Genomic DNA, 17886 nt, shown 5'->3' with positions numbered 1-17886 from the left:
ATCTCAAATTTGATTTTAGAATTGCATGCACAAATTGCAACTTAGTTCAAGGATGACAGTAGTAATCAAAGCTTGTCTCCACATAATATCATTCTCTGCCCATAAATCAGTGTCAAGAATTGAGATAGAAGGGACTCTGACAGCCAGAGCTTTGAGTCATGGTTTAGCTGTTTGACCTTTAGAAGTTACTTAAACTCTCTGAGCTTATTCAACTTTAAATTACAACCTGCTGGCAGTGTTCTTATATAAGCTGATTTGTTAAAAAAAAAAAAAAACAAACAAAAAACTAGGCAAACAATAATTCAAATTTATTGGTGTTTATATTTTAAATTTTTCATCTATTTTTTTTCAAAAAATATTATAACATGAAGTTGAGAGTGCAATACAATTTAAGCTAATTCAGCTCTTTAAGTGTCTGTACATGGAAAGTTAACTCACGGAGAGGTAAGTTTCACCAAATATTTGTTTCATGCCGGGACTTCAGCATGAAGATATTATCCTACATACTTGTACTCGAAGTCCTCACAGTCTGGGTGGAGAGAGAGAAGTAAGCTGACACTTAGGATGAGGAGTGCTATAGTTAAGGAATGGGAGGTGGGTGGGGGTTGGAGAACACTGCCCTGAGGAGGAAGGCTTGAACTGAATCTTGAAGGAGAAAGTGAATACAAGTTTTTCAGGCAGAGAGCTGGGATGGGATATTTCAGGCAAAGAGAGCAATGGAAATAAGGAAGATTGGAAACTGGAAGCAACATGGCAGGACTAGAAAGGGAGTGTTGTCTGGAGACAAAATAGATAATGAAAGGTCTTACGTGTTATGCTACAAGGTTTGGATTTTATTTTGATTTTATTTTTGGGAAGCACTTGAACGATTTTGAGCCAACAAATGACATAATCAAATGTGTAACTTAGAAAAAGTTACTAAACCAGTTTTCTCTGTTGTATTTCAATCTGGTTCTTTCCAGTCATCCATTGAAAATCAACTTCCATATCAGAGGAAGCAATTATCTTGTTTAACCTAAGACTGTCGTCACATTGGTTATAGGCATTTGTAACATTTATTATCTTTGTTGAAAGCTATAAAAATTGCCACCCAAATCTTTAAATTTTAGTAGCTCACAGCAGTGAGATACAAAGTTGAACACATTTGACAATATCATTTCTTTAACTATTATAGCTGAGGCCAGGAAGGAAAATTTTGCTTTAGGGCATCATCCAACATCCTGAGCCTTTTAGCACACTTGGCACAAGGATGTCACAGACATTTCTTCCAACGTACAATTCTCACATGGTAATGATCAGTCATCATAAGTATATTGTATTTGACAGTGAACAGTAAGAAATCACTAGTTGATGTCTTTTATATTATGCATTACACAATCTCTTTCTACAGCCTGATTTATAGAAGCAAGATCATTTTGCTAAGTATAACATTATCAAGACCTCCTGGTTCTGGGTCCCTCACCCCTTAATTCAGACAGATAACACCGTTGTCTGCACTCATTGCCTATCCTCCAACCTCATTTCTGGCTAGAAGCAGAAAACACGGTAAGAGTCCCTGCCTCTGAGTCTGAAGCAACTTCTCACCAGTGGTTTTCATATGTGCAGCGTGGGTGTTTTCTGTGTTTCGGGCTTCAGTTTCTAACCTATTATGGAATCTATCACAGTCTGCCTTTGCTTCCCATCCAGGTCAGGAACAGTGTACATTTTTTTCTGTGTGAGCCAACCTCCATCCCAAGAAGCTGTATTTGTCCTTGTCCTTTATGGTCTTCAGGCTTTTCAGATCTGCCTACACGCCTGACTCACCTTTTTTGGTCCCAGTTTTCAAAACACAAATATATAAAAGCATCATAAAAATGTAGCCTAACAATGTTTGGATTAAATCCAATTCAATAATAGAAAAAGCTAAGAGATATATCGTAATGGGAAAAAAATGTGTGGCTTGGAGTCAGACATACTACCATGTATTAATGTGGATCTACCAAATATCCGAGCTACCGCACCGAGTGCCTTATACACATCACCACAACAGCCCTATCACAGAGGTTTCCATATAGAAACTGGGCCTTTGAGGGCTTATAAACACGCCCAAGATACAGAGCTGCTAAGGGGTGGTTCTAGAATTAAACTCCAGATCTGTCTTTCTGCCTGGGTGCTCTTTTCACCCTGCGACACTCTGTCAACAGTGAATCTTCAGATAAAGTGAATGTTTTGTTAAATAATGCATTGCCCTAGAATAGTACTTTGAAGTTTATAAAGTCTCATTTGATTTACAGAATAACTCTGTGATGTAAGTGTAATTATCCCTGTGTTCCATGAGAGAAAACTAAGGCTTGGTAAGATTAAGTAACTTAAAAAAAAACTAAGTAACTTGCACAATATGGTACAACTTATTAATGCATTCCAGTGTTCATAAAATGTCATGCATATATAAGATCAAGAACTCTTAAGAGAGGCTGGGCGCAGTAGTTCACACCTGTAATCCCAGCACTTTGGGAGGCCGAGGCAGGTGGATCATCTGAGATCAGGAGTTCAAGACTAGCCTGGCCAACATGGTGAAATCCCATCTCTACTAAAAATAAAAAATTAGCCTGGCGTGGTGGTGGGCACCTGTAATCCCAGCTACTCAGGAGGCTGAGGCAGGAGAATCGCTTGAACCCAGGAAGCGGAGGTTGCAGTGAGCCAAGATCACGCCATTGCACTCCAGCCTGGGCAACAAGATCGAAATTCCGTCTAAAAAAAAAAAAACAACAACAACTCTTAAGAGGGACACACTTGTATTGCTCACCCCACTGATAGTAGGCACTGTTTGTTGCTTTGGCCAGATTTGTTGGCAATGGTGATTGCCAAAGGGGAAATGTGTATGACACTTTTTTTAGTCCAGATTTCTGCTGCATTAGTTTTGGTTTATACAGACCGTCTATGTAATGCTTGCTTTTCTACCTGATTACATAGAGTACATTCCATATATGAACATATCAAAGTAAAAATTATATATCTCCCTCACAGGTTTCACATCAGGCAAAAAAAAAAAAAAAAAAGTTTCCCCTTTTATGTGCTTTTTTTCACACAGTACTAGTTCTTTGCTCCAGTCTTTATTAGGATCTTAAAGCTAATATCATACAATGATGATATATTGATGTACTTTGGTTTCAAATACCTTCCGCCATCACCTCCCACCATGGGGAGCAATTTATGCATTTCACTATTTAAATCTTCATTTATACTACTTTTTATTTTCTTCAGGTTTTGTGATGAAGGAACCTGTACAGATAAAGCCAATATTCTGTATGCCTGGGCAAGAAATGCTCCCCCTACCCGGCTCCCCAAAGGTATGTCAGAACCTCTTGGGTGGTCTTATGTTCAGCTGCTTAATTTCTGTTTCCAACGTACTTTTCATTATAGTCCTTTCTAACCAGTGTTGACAGTGTTCTATATTGCTGCTTCACAGTAAAAGTACTTGCATTACCTGTTTTGTATTGAAAAGGTTTCATTTAGGTAGTTACTCTTTCTCTGCCTCTCTTTGGTAAGTAGTTTGCCCACACAACAGTTTAGATAAAATTAGAAAATAACCAAGGATACCTCAAGCCACCTTTGACCTAAGGCACATTGGTTCTTGACAGCAGACACATTTCATGAGCCAAGAGAGCTAGGAATTAAATAAATTGCTGTTTCAGCAGAGAATTTTTTACAGTCCTGGAACCTAGGTATTTAATGTGATGACAGACCTCAGCTGGCTTTCTGACTGCACCTCTAAATTGTACATAGCTTCCAATGTGTGAGTGTACTACCAGACTCTCATTTATTATTTGGATATTTCTTAAATGGTGTGTGTGGGTCTGTTACAGAATAGGTCTGTCCTGGTTCATGGATGATCTTGTGATACACATGCACCTCTCTTTCCTCCTTTACTCATTGCCAGCATCGTTAAATGATGTCTGATTTCTTGCACTTCAAATGAGCCTCAGAATTCTCTCCATATGAGGCAGCTGCAACCAAACAAGTTTGAAACTAACAGGGAGGTCTGTCATAGATTTGTTGACAGATTTAGATACATTGGTAGAGGAGATTTGTAAAAAAAAAAAAAATATATATATATATATATATATATGTATACTTCTGCCTGTAAATATGTTCTCTGTAGATTTTTTTAAAGCTCACTTGCAAGCTTTATTAGCAGTAAGACTAATAAGAATATTCGGATTCCAAAAATTCACTGACATAATGGACTTCAGTAATCTAGTTGGTAACTGGTTTCCTCAATGACATTTTTGTAGATACCTCTTTTCACAGCAGAAGAAAAGTAATGCCACTTAAATGCTCCTAAGAAGTCTATTTCCTATATTCAATCATAAAATAAAATAAATATGAATATATACAAAACAAAATGGGAGAATGAGTTTATGTATGTCTTTTAAATAATCAATAGAGACAGAATTTTGTTTTGTTCTGTTTCTTTCAAAATGAGTGAATTGTCCTCTTAAAGTGTAAGTGATTACTCTGGTTCTGAAGTGGGAACTATGAATAGAATTTCATCATAGTTTTGAGGAGATTATAATAACAGATTATATTAGAAATTATCAGTCAATGTCTGGTATATTTCAGTTTTCATATAATATAATTTTATATGTTATATGTTATTTTATTTCCCTTTGGATTTCATAGAACAGCAATTTGAGATTAACTCCATTTTAGATGCTCATTTCTAATATATTAACTTTTTTGTAAATCTTTAGGTGTTGGATTCAGAGTTGGAGGAGAGACCGGAAATAAATACTTTGTACTACAGGTACACTATGGGGATATTAGTGCTTTTAGAGGTAAGTTTTGAAATGTTGGAACTAAGCAAAACTCCTAGTACTATATTGTTTAAAATACATGCACAAACTATTATCTACATCTTAAAAAGAATTGCCTACACCCTCTGCCCACTAGGGGACAACAGCTTTTGTTTCCTTTAATTTGGAACTGTTGAAGGAATGACTTTTATTTTAGAAGTCATTTCTGTTATGCACCTGTGCATCCTACTGTGTTTTCTTTTATGCTGACTTTATAGAGCTCTCTTTCCTTCTAGTGTATTGTTTTATCAGCCTGCTCTTGTTCTCATTAGGAGTGCTGATCATTCCAAGCAACACTGTTGGAAGGCATAGGAAGGTACTGGTTGTTTATATTTATGTTGCTCTGAGCAAGCCACTGAGAGTCTATAGGTTCTGCAATACCAAAGAGGTTCTCAAACACTCAGGCTCATGTCGATTCCTTATCTATCCATACCTGGCACTTTACGAACTCATCCATTGTCCACTGCTGTAAGGCACAGACCCCAGCCACCCTTTAGATAATGCTGAACACTCCCCTAGACACCTGTTGCTCTACCGGTGATCGCTATGCACTTTATTTAAATGCCCCTTTCCTTATTATAGATCATTAGCCTGAGGAAGGGGCCCTGTTCCCAAGGCAACCAAGATCAATGCTTGTTACTCCTGCTGCTGCATTTAGTCAAACTCCAACTGCATTCGGGTTCACACTCTTGTGTTGACAGGCGTAAATATTAAGTAGATTTCTCCTTGTCTTGTTTGCTTTTCTACTGTGTCTTGCTGACATATATATTCTCTTGAATTCTCTAATTTCACATTATATTTCTAAATAACCTGATACGTTTCCCTTTCCAAATACATTAGCTATCTCTCCAGCAACTAAGTTTGGAAGTAGATGTCCATCTCTGCCTATGAAATACCCTTTAAGACCTTTGCTAAGAAAGCCCCATGGGGTAGAAAGGACCATAGATTGTCAGCATTCAGAACGAGGACAGTAAATGCAGTCTCCCTCTGGAAAAGGGTGTTGAAAGAATGATTTTATGTCATTGAAAATGTACTACAATCAAATATATTATCAATTAATATATTTAGTAATACATTAATAAATATATATAAATTAATATATATAAATGGACCAGCCTATGAACCTAACTTAGAAATAAAACTTATTTTTAGATTAAAAATATGCTTTGAGTTATACACAAATAACCTTTCATTTTTTGGAATAGAACATAATCTTAAACTGTTAACTCTCCCTAGTGCTGAGAGAAGGTTTTGCTGAAAACAGAGAAATAAATAATGTTTGTGTTTGGGGAACAAAGACAGAGATTATCTGCTCTAAAAATTGACCATGGTGGTTTCAGTAGAACAGACAGATTGTGAGAATGCTGACTTCCAAAGTATTGACAAGGCTTTAATTTCCTCAAAAAAGGCAAGCAGGCCTTTCCAGATCACCACAACTAAAGTAGCTCATCATACTGGCACAGGTTCCCGCAAACCCTAATCTCTACCCTCTATAAAACCCTGGACTTCACTTTTCAATCTAATTCCCCTCAGCGTTGTAAGGACCCCTAACAGATACTGCATTGATACTCCAGAGAAAACACATGATATATGCTTGTTTTTAAAGAATGTGTTACTGTAATAATTTAATTTCTTATAAGCAGTTAATTTTGCTTTATAATTTATGTTTAATCTAGGGATAGTAAAAGTACTGATATTTTAATATGTAAACCTATAATTATTCTTTGCTGTAAGAGACACATAAGAAATTTTAACTTTTCAATAGTAATTTTTTATTTTCTCTTAAAAACAGTTTTCCTAAAAGAAAAGATATATGAGGTAGAAAGATTACTAGTGCTATAATTCATATAACTTATTGTAGTATTATTAAAATGTAAGCAAAAATTTCACTCATGTAATTCATTCAGTAGATACTATCAGGTCCCTAAAGCTTTATTTAGAGTAGTAAGTAAAAATGTGAGAAAATATCAAATCTCACTAAAACAATGAGATATCATTTTATATTTATTAATTGGGAAGGGGTGGTTATTAAATTGTCCAGCATTTAGATGAATCTGATGCACTTTAGGAGGCTTTATAAATTTAGTATGATGTTTTGGAAAGCATTTTTACCATTTCCTGCATGTTTAATATATAGTATTAAAATCTTGTTCTAGGCTTTTGTCCAAAAGAAAGATTTTTTTTCTTAAAAATGTAACTCTATCTACCCAGTTATTCATGCACATGAAAAACTGGAAAGTTCTCAAATGGCCCTCACTAGGACATTGGTTAAATAAATGGTATAACAACAAAAATAGCCAACAATAAGATCAAATACAGACTATATAAAATTCATGTATGCTTACCAGGATTGTAAAGCCCAAGAAAAAAAGGAAATGGTTGATGAATAAGAAATGCAGGATTGGGTGATTTTTTTTCCTTTAAAATGTTGTAACATTGCCTTTATAATTACGTGTTTCAATTCCACAAATAGAAGCATTTTGTTAACTCCTTCAATACCTTCCAGTTAGTGTACTGGACTCCCACTCACACCTCATGCCAAAAAAAGAATATGAATCTCTATATGCCTGATTACTATAGGAATGTATTCTGCTTTCAGCAGCTTCTGTACTGTGATCTCATACTTATCTCCAGATACACCTAGAAGTGGAAAATAATTATATCATTATATCTTCTAATTATCAAAAATGCATTAAATATATCTGTTATATACATATTATATATATAAACACAATTATACACATACATATATAATCACAGCACTGCTTTTGGTGCCATTGTCAGGGAAGATTTTATTTCGTGGTTTTAAAACTATTGGTGATATTTTAAAGTATATAAATTGTAAATCTGAAGCAGAGTAACACTACTAGGAAATTATTATATTCTACTGAAAAGTGGGGAAATGTTTGGCTTAAGGGTATGAGCATTTTTCCACACAGGGAATGTTTTAGAGAATTGAGAAACTTTGGATCTTTCTTTAATAAAGCACCAGAAATGAAGGCAAAATATCTTCTAAAAGTTGTGGGAATGTGGTAGAGTATCAGAGAGAGCATAACCTGAAGCCATACCTGGGCATGTTTTAGATCAAGCTTGTCCAAGCTGCAGGCCACAGGACAGCTTTGAATGCGGCCCAACACAAATTCATAAACTTTCTTAAAACATTGTGAGATGTTTTTTGCGATTCTTTTTTTTTTTTTTTTCTTTTAGCTCATCAGCTGTTGTTAGTTTTAGTGTATTTTACGTGTGGCCCAAGACAATTCTTCTTCCAGTGTGGCCCAGGAAAGCCAAAAGATTGGACCATCCCTGTTTTAGACTGTGATCTTCCTTAGTATGAAAAGATTGGCTGTGATTTTAGAGTGAGTTCTATGGGATTACATAAAATGTCTGCTTTACTTTGTTTTTGTTTGTTTGGTGTTTTGGAAATTACACAGAATGTGAAGCTGTAAAATAATCCTTTAGAAACAATCAACTATATTAAATGCCATATAAACCATAGTGTCAAGCCTATACTAGTGCTGGGTCTACTAGTCTTCCTGCCTGTAGGAGTTTAACATATTCTAGTAGGTGAGACAAGCACGAAAGAAGTGTGTTTATAGGCAATAATAATAATGCATACTGGATCTGAAGTCTGCAGAGAGACAGGAGCATACAAGTATACCTGAAAGTGGAGAGGTATGAAGTCTGGGAAAGGCTTTTCAGAAGTTGGACCTGGAGCAGGGTATGGAAGGGTGATCAGGAGCTCCCAGGCCAGAGTAGGAGGGAAGACAGGTTCCAGACAAAGGTAAAAGTAGATGCAGAAACATGGGAGTGAAACAGCATCTTAGACACAAAGAACTTTGGGTCATCTGACATTGTTGGAATGTGAAATGCATAGGGAAAAGTGGCAAGAAATTAGAAGAGAGGTCAAAGGTGGGGAGCAAGCCATAAAGATCCTTGCTAGGACTTGATTCCTAAAGCACTCAGAATGCTCTTCAGTCAAGCAGTAACCTGATGGGATTTTCATTTCCTAATGCCGCTCTGTCTTGGGCTTGAGTGCATGGAAAAGCTATTAGCCTTATGAAGAAAGTATGGGGCTGTAGGTGGCCAGAGTGAGCTAGGATTGCAGCTTAGGAAGGCCAGAATGATTTTTTTTTAATGTATAGACTTTAAAATTTTCTAAAACTTAATATTCCATAGGAAACAGAATGTACTCTAATTGGAAATGAGTGTCCCATGTAGGTGATAGTATGGTACCAGGTTTGGTGACCAAACTCTAAGTCCAGACAGACTGGTAATGGCACATCCTAGTTTCGTTACCCTCGCTGAGTTTCTAAACCTCTCTTTGCTCTCCTCATCTGTAAAATGGTATCATAAATGTACCATGCCTTTATATAAATAAAGGTACCTGGTTAAGTAGTCAATAAATGTTAGCTATTATCATTAGAGTCCTCATGAAAGGATAAATTTCCCTAAATACAATCTTTTGTCTAGTTTTCATAATATGAAAAGGACGTGGTTACTTTTCAAAGATGTTGTAGTTTCTCATTATTTTTAGACACAGAACTGTTTGAGTGTGTCACGTTGTCAAGTAGAAGCTTCCTAGTTAAGCTGTGTTTCGTGTTCTCCACAGCAGTTTTTGTTATTCATAGTTCAGCTATACAAAGATAAAGTGCAAGACCAACTTCCTGCCCTTAAGGAAATTAGAATAGTGAGAATTGGGGATTCCTCCAGGTTTCCTTCTCCCCCTTTTTTTGACCAGTTTTTTCAGCAAAGTCTTGTTCTGAAGTGAAAATTCTGAGATTGTTGCTGAATGCTGCCACATTTCTTCTAGATGTTTTGGCCTAGGGGAATCTTAAGAAAACTCTCCTTTCATTTTTAGAACTTCTGGCATTAGCTTACTAGTCTCCAACAATATCTCATTTCTCAAATTGAAGATCCAGTGCACTCACCTATTGAAGTTGGAACTGATATTCTTAGAATGAAGGTCAGGGTCTCTTCCCAAATGTATCGCCCTGATTGTCTTTGGATTGGCAAGACTTCCAAACTATAATCCACTTACTGTCTTTAAGCTCTTGGTGCCTGTGGGAAAACTAGCAGATATTATTAACAACAAATCACACACACACACACACACACACACACACACACTCTCTCTCTCTCTCTCTCTCTGTCTCTCTGTCTCTCTGTTTCTCTGTCTCTGTCTCTCTCGGCTTGTTTCCATGCCTTTCTCACAGCCCTGTATGTACACCTGCATTTTGTACATTTAGTATGTTCCTGGAAGTATAGCCAAAAGTTTCACTTTCCTTAGAGTGGGTGTTTAATATTTACATTCTAAATTAAATGAATACAGCCTGGAGATCCTATTTTCAACTCTCCTTTATGTAAGCTCTAAGAAGTTTAATCTCCAAACTTTGGGGATTATATTAGTAAAATCAGATCATAAAGCTCTAGTTAGAACCCTCAGAGGATGATTGTTTTCAATAGCCAAATTTTCCAGAATGCTAAGGTTTTAACCCTTTAAGTACTAAAATGTTAAAACATCTTGTATAGAAATCATTTTAGAATATATTATGTGTCTTTGCTGGGCACGGTGGCTCACACCTGTAATCTCAGGAGGCTGAAGCAGGTGGATCACCTGAGGTCAGGAGTTCAAGACCAGCCTGGCCAACATGGTGAAACCCTGTCTCTACTAAAAATACAAAAATTAGCCAGCTGTCATGGTGTGTGCCTGTAATCCCAGCTACTAGAGAGACTGATGCAGGAAAATCGTTTGAACCCGGGAGGCAGAGGTGGCAGTGAGCCATCACACCACTGCACTCCAGCCTGGATGACAGACTAAGACTCCATCTCAAAATAAAGTAAATAAATAAATGAATAATTTAAAAATAGAGTATATTATGTGTCTTAGGAAGTTAAATTAGATGGTGTATGTTAAATGCCTACAGCTGTGCCTGACACAGAACAGATTGGCAATGAATGTTCTCCTTATCCCCTTCTCCCTTTTCTTCATAACTTTGAGATATCCTAGTGAATATCAATGATTGTGCTATGATTTCTTTCCAGTTTTTAGGAGTACATAGAGTTTTTCCATGTAACTTGGCTTATTGCCATCTCCTATCTGTTCTTCTGTATTTTCTGTAGCATCCTTTTTTGTCAAGCTACCATTGCAACTCATTTTAATTCACACAACGCACTACATGGAGGAAAATATGAGTAAGAACAAAAGTCTGCCCTCATAGAGTTCCCTGTCCAGTGAGCACAAGTACACTTAAAACAATAACCGTAACAATGCGAGCCAGTACAAAGTTAAGTGCCACGAGAGAGGGGATTGGAAAGCAGGCAAGATCACACCTAGTTTAGATGTTTCAAGTTACCGGATTGATATCGTATAGGCACCCTTCTTCTTGTTCTAAATTTATGTGTTAGATACGGAATCTAGATGAGTTTCATATTATCAGTTAGATACGGAATCTAGATGAGTTTCATATTATCAGTTAGCATAAATAGACTTTGGCTTGCAGCCCTTATGGGGAACTTTTTAAATAAAAACATGATTATCTGGAAAATGGGGATTAAAAAATAAAATAAAAACATGGGAACATTGCAGCCTGGACTTTGTGACCATCAGGTTTGATTTTTCCTTACCCTCTTGCATTATTCCATGCTGGCTGTGATCCACTCGGGTGTGGTTTCTGCATAGCTTAGTTCCAGACAGGTGATGTTCCTGAACACAGGGTGTGCATCTGTGTATTCACACAAATACACATATATACATATAAAGGGTTCCTATCTAACCACAACTGAAAGAGTAGTAGAGTGAAGAGCCAGGAATGGTAATCATGGCAGGAGGAAGAGAAATCCGAGGACTACAGACGAATTCTGATTCCACTGTGACTCCAGCTGTATCTCTGCCTCTTAGAAGACTACTGCCAGGAAGCTATTAGAAAAAGCTTTGAAATTGTGAGCACAGAAAAAATCCCTTGCTAATGCATTTTGAACAAGATGGAGCAGAGATCAGTGGCAAGGTAACTGTGCTTAAAATTATTTCATTCCACTATAAAGCAGGTTGTTCTGACTTCAGTGTAAGCATTAGAGTGCTCCTAACTTTCTGATACCTAATTGCAGAGAGAGTGGGAAACTGGGTCAAAGATTGCTCCCTGTTGCTATCCCTGTTGTCTTCTCTCAATCTGCACAAGTAGCTTCCTCCTACATGCTTTCCAGGGAGATACATTAATCTTGCTTTTACTCACTCCACTGCAAAGTGCACAATACTATGGGCCAGGGTATTTAAGCCTATGTATTTTAGAGTATTTCGGAATACTTTCCATATTTAAGAATCTCCTTTGGAATTGCAAATATGGGAGGGAGGCTATTGTTACTGCTCCTCCGACCTCAGCTGACATAGATGCCCAAAAGCCACTGAGTGTCTACACTGGAAGGGAGACATAAATAGCACCATCTAAGCACTCATCCTGGCCTTCCCTGAATAGGACCCTGGCATGTCCATCAGCCATCAATCTGAATCCCCTTTCCAGAATAGAACGTAATGTTAGTTCTTACCATGATCTTTCATTCCAGAGCACATATTGTGTTTCCAAGTTCTCAGGTCCAGAGACAGCAGCCCTGCTGAAACAAGCCTCATCCCTGGGAGATCCAGAAATGTGTCAGAAATATGGTTCCAGGAAGGATACACTTTTACTTCAGTTTTCCTTCTTTATCCTCAAGGCTGTGATACTCATGTCATCTGCCAACTCTCCTTTTTTCTCTCCCTAACTCCGATTTCCAATTTCTCTGGTATGCTTTGATGGGGATAGGGACACAAACCTTTATCCAAATGCTTGGGGGCAGATGTGGTCTGGATTTAGGAGCTTTTAATATTTTTGAAAGGTGTTCAACTGAGTAAATTATGTACTCTATCACCTTTGTGAATCTGGGGCACCATCCCTAATTAGATACACTAATGTTTCTATAACAAATCTTTAAATATTCACACAAAAAGGAATAAAACATAAATATCATCACATTCATTCAAGTCAGATTTTGCTGCCAAAACTTAATGAAAAAACTGTAGGCTTCCAAAGCTGTTTAGACTTCAGAATTGCAATAAATTCCATTATTAGAACAAAGAAATTATTTCTTCATATTTGAATTTTCAGTTAAAATACTAAAAAGGATTGGAGGACTCTGGATGGGTGTATCTGCACATTTTCCCTTTAAAATAATCTTCTCTTCTGAACTTTATTTTTCCTCTTTTGGAAAATATAGAAAATTATTAAAAAGAAAAGTTGAAAATCACTTGTAATACCCCTACTATTGAAAAAAATTGATAAAACCCTCTTCAATCACACCTCCCTTTCTCACCTAACTCCTCCCCACCCCAACTCCAGGTAACTATTGCTTATATCTGCCAACTTTTCATTAGCTTATCTCAGCATTTCTATATGTGGAAGATAAACTAATGGATCAGATATGTGTATATGTACTTTTTTCTTTTTTTTTTTTTGTACAAGAATTAGATCACATTTCCCACAGATCTGCATCTGTCGTTGTTGTTGCTTTTCACTTAACAGTGTACCCTGGACATATTTCTAAGGCAGCACATGTAAAGCTATTCCATGATTTATAAAGGCTGCCTAGTATTCTTTTGTGTGGATATACTCTAATGTATGTATCTTATTGTCTATTAAAGATGCTCTGAGTTTTTTGCTATTATAAGCAATGTTAGAAATGTTTTAGGTAACCATGTATTGCTACTGCAGGGCAGATATCTAGAAATGAGATTTTGGGGTCATGGAGTGTCTAAACTCTAACAGGTTCCACCAAATTGCTTGACAGTTTTTCCAATTTACAATCCCATATCCTTGGGCAATGAGCAAGTCCCATATCCTTGCCTGCACTAGATGTTTTCACACTTAAAAAATTTTACTCAGTGTTTACTTAAACAAACAGACTCCTTATGATGTTTCATTTAAAAGATAAGAATTAACTGGAAGATCTTAATAGAATTACCTTTAAAGTTATATAGTCTAGATCAGGATTTCTCAAAATCTAATCAGAGGACTATCTGCACCAGACTGTCCTTGGGGTACTTTTTAAAATGAAAGTTCCGAGTTCAAACTAAGCCTACTGAATCAGATGTGCAGAAGGTAGAGCATAGGCAGCCAGAGCTGGCTCAGATAGGCTCACAAGAGCCAATTGGTAATTTGCAATGTTTTTGTAAGCTGATTGTTAAATATCGCAATCATTAAAAATAAAGGCAAGAAATACTCAAAAATCTTTATTTCCTAATTATTTTACTACATTTTACTATTATCTGTGCACTTGAGGGTATTTGCATCTGTTGTTATCTGTGTGGTGGAAATACTACAAAGTGTTATTTTACTGCTAATTTCTTCCTAAAGCAGTGATGTCATGTTGATAGTTTGAAATTGGCTGTGGTGGGAAAATTTACATTGAAATCAGCTGTGGTGGAAAAATTTACACCATGGAAATTGACAAATAGTGCAAGTCAAAGTTCTGTCTATTATTTTGCTGGTTGTCTAGATCTGAGAAAATGATGGAGAGAATGTTGGCAATGTGGATTACTGTAAATGCCTCGGAAAATTTAGGACATATTCTTCCAGGATTTACAGACTGTTATCCATTACACCAAAGATTTTGCTGACATCCTTAATTGCAAGTTCCAACATATGTCTTTGTTGTTTCACTAAACAAAATATTATTTCACTAAACAAATATTTTTGTTTCACTAAACAAAAATATTAACAAGAATTCTTGTCTGAACTACTTCATGGCAATTACAACCATCAGTGGGCTATAAAAAGTAGAGCAAAAGTCAAGGAAAGAATTGTGTGAGAGTCAACTGCTTATATGGAGTTAATAACGAAAAGTATTGTATATGTTATTAGTATTTATAAATTGCTGTACATTTTTGCCAGTAAAAACTGTAATAAACGTATATACACACCAGTAGTGTGTATTTTTTTCACAGAGTCAGTGTATTACTAGAAAATCACTGGGCACAGGATTCTGAAATTTTAACAACCTGCCTCATTGATTTTTATGCAAACTAAACTTTGACAACTGGCGCTCAAATTTTCCTAGTAAGGATTAAAGTCACTCCTGCATTTTTTTCCTGTAAAACAGGTGTGTCAGGGCAATCTCCTGGGGCCTAGGACATGAGCAGAATAATTTGCATTTACCAAAATAAGTTTAATTAAATCTCAATTATCTTAAGAAAAGGGGAGCTTTGAAAGAAGAAAATGCATTTAATTACTGTCTGGTTCTTCTAGCACTTTATTTCATTTAGAAATTCAAAGAAGAATTTATTAACTTTTTCACAAAATTTTGCATTTGGATTTTAAAATTCTTTAATAGAAGCCACTTACAATGCATATGTGACATTCTCAGAGATCCCCCTCCCCATATACAGGTGCAAAAATGTTCCTTATTCACCCTTGAGCTAGGTATATCTTTTTGAAGAATGGGCCAAAATAATTTATATTCCTTCATTTTTTCACATTTTTTATTTTTAAGTGGACTATATGTGGTGAAAGACACTAGAAATGGAAAGGAAGAGGTCCATGAAACCAAATCTGAAAGACAAATGATTGGCAAGAAGGTAACATTCAACCTGCACAAAACACCATGGCCTCTCAGGCCTTTTCAGTTAAGGGGAAGAGGTTGAAATGGGCTGAGAAGGCACTGTCGAACAGGAAAGCATGACTTTTTTTTTCTTCTTCTGAAAAGAAAAGGAGTAAGACCAATGGATGTTATGTGCCATGTACTAATTTGTTTATAAAGCACTCATTTTTAAAATCAGGGACAGAGAACAGAGTTCAGAGTGACAGAATGAGAACAGCCTAACTAAAAGGGATCATCAGGCCTCACTCTTCCGTTTTACAGAAATGAAGATCGATGCTCAGAAAGGTTGCATGACTTGCCTAAGGTAGTCCAGTGCTATTAAAAACCAAAACAATTCATATTGGGTTTCTAGTTTGTGTATGTAACAAAGTTCATGCTCTAACTATGTAAAACGAGTAATAGAGTCATTGTTTTTAAAAGTCTTTTGAGCCATAGTTATGACGTGGAATGAACTCATGCACGGTAGAATTAATATTAATAAAGATCAGAGTGGTTTACTTCATCTCATTTGTGCCTTTTCATTTTCATGTCTGAAGTAATCCATTTCCCTTATCATGTAGAGATATTTCTAAATCAGGTTGCTTGATAATCCCACTGATTTCAGAATTGTAATCGGATATTCTTCATGTTCTTCTCTAACCTTCATTATACACAAGCAGCTTGATGTGAGTCATGTGAATGATTTGAGGACTATTTAGTACCTCTCAAATGATCTGAAAGAAGCCTATTATCCTGCAGTATTTTTTTCTCTTGCCAGTCTCTTCACATAACTGTGAGCTCTCTGATTCTCTAGCTTGCTGCATTTCAACTTTGTTAATCATCTTTAGTATGGAAGACAAATGATCCTCAGTCATCTCATTGATTCCATGGGACACCTGTTTATTTTAATACCTAAATATGGCCATTATGTATCAGGAATTACACTTTCATTCGTTTGGTTATGAGAAGATATGTAAAGCACTACAGTTATACTTCTTTTTAAAGAATATATTCAGAATGTTTTTTATCCCTTAGAACGTGGATTTTTTAAAAAGTAATTCAACATTGAACAATATATTATTTAGCGTAAGTGACGTCTTTTTTGGGAAAAGAAAAGCTTTCCTACATGCAATTTAGTTTTTCCGATTTACATTTAGTTCTTCTAGTTTTTTGAGAAATCCTTATGCTTTACCTTTATTGATCCCTTTTCAACTCCTGTTTTTTAATCGCTCATAATTATTAACTCATTTTTAAAAGCTGGTCAGAGCTACATAGTCATCATCTAATTAATTCCATTTGAATTAATGGCAAATAGCATTAAATTTTTAACCTAAGTAAATTAAGAGGAGAAATAAAGAAGTCACTTGCTCAGTGGCACAGTCTAAAATTAGGAGCTACAATTCTGTTTCAGTGAAATGTAGTTCATGAAGGGCACTCACAACACTAGCCAAGGTTTGTTTTCACTAACCACTCCCACTCCCACAGGCTTCCTGCCTTTCACACTGTTGCCCACTGCTTTCTTCATGGCCCTGACATGTTTGTTTATTATGTTCTAGGAATTCTGGGAAAAGAAGGAAGTCATTAGAAAGAAGTGCTGGGATTTGCACATTCCATTTCCCGTTTAGTACTAATTTCTTTTATGTTAATTGACTGTTTTACTTGTAAAACGGAAAGGATACCCTAAATAGATACATGACCTAAAAAAGCATTTGATGAAAACCATTCAAATGTAATGTTTAATAATATTGACAGAATATTCTATTAGCAAAATAAAATCAAACCTTCCCTAGACCCAGAAGAGAACCTTCTAGCTTTCCTGTTTCTCCCAATAGAAACATTATTCTTTTCATCCAGTTTGGAAACCCTTCACCTTATCTCCATTTCTTCTCATTACATATTAATTATTCTTTTTTCCATCTTTAAAAACTTTCGAAACTCTTTCTTCTTGTGGGGCCATCTGTCCTCCCCCACACTTTTTGAGTCTCATTTCTTTGCAAGTACATCTTATCCTTGTTTCACAATTTAACTTCGATGTACTCCTAATAATAACTGAAAGTAAAGTAAAATCTGGTCAGTAGCCACAGACCCTTCTACACTGACGTTTTGTCTTATAGTATAAAGTCTTGCAAAATTCCAAGGGAATGTTGAGAGATAATTCAGGTCACTGAAGGGTTTCAGTATTTTTTTCATTAACATAGTAATCATACTTAGCATTTCTATACTACTTTTCAATTTAGAAGTGCCTTATGTTACTTTTTTAATCCTCATACATTACTACATAAACATATTGAATGACTGAAAAATTAATACTAAATCAAATGTATGAGGTATAATGTTCAAAGTGTATTCCCTAATTAATACCAGGGACTACATGCATACATAATTGTATGTAAATTAGATACTTTGGATTTATTTTTTCACCAACAAAGCCAAAACACAATACAGAATA

At 36.0% G+C, this 17886-nt stretch overlaps 1 protein-coding gene across 17 annotated transcripts in view; it reads left to right on the top strand.

Annotated features, from left to right (window-relative positions):
* The window catches only part of PAM (peptidylglycine alpha-amidating monooxygenase), a 278097-nt gene that overhangs the window by 170645 nt on the left and 89566 nt on the right, over positions 1 to 17886 (top strand). For all 17 annotated transcript variants that reach the window (XM_032156751.2, XM_032156750.2, XM_032156747.2 and 14 more), the window contains exons 6-7: positions 3244 to 3329; positions 4734 to 4817. In XM_032156751.2, the coding sequence (XP_032012642.1) occupies positions 3244 to 3329; positions 4734 to 4817 (170 nt within the window). The remainder of the gene's footprint in view (positions 1 to 3243; positions 3330 to 4733; positions 4818 to 17886) is intronic.

The sequence above is a fragment of the Hylobates moloch genome, unplaced genomic scaffold (assembly GCF_009828535.3).
Source record: "Hylobates moloch isolate HMO894 unplaced genomic scaffold, HMol_V3 SCAFFOLD_6, whole genome shotgun sequence".
Taxonomy (NCBI): Eukaryota; Metazoa; Chordata; class Mammalia; order Primates; family Hylobatidae; genus Hylobates; species Hylobates moloch.
This window is presented reverse-complemented; position numbering and strand designations above follow the sequence as displayed.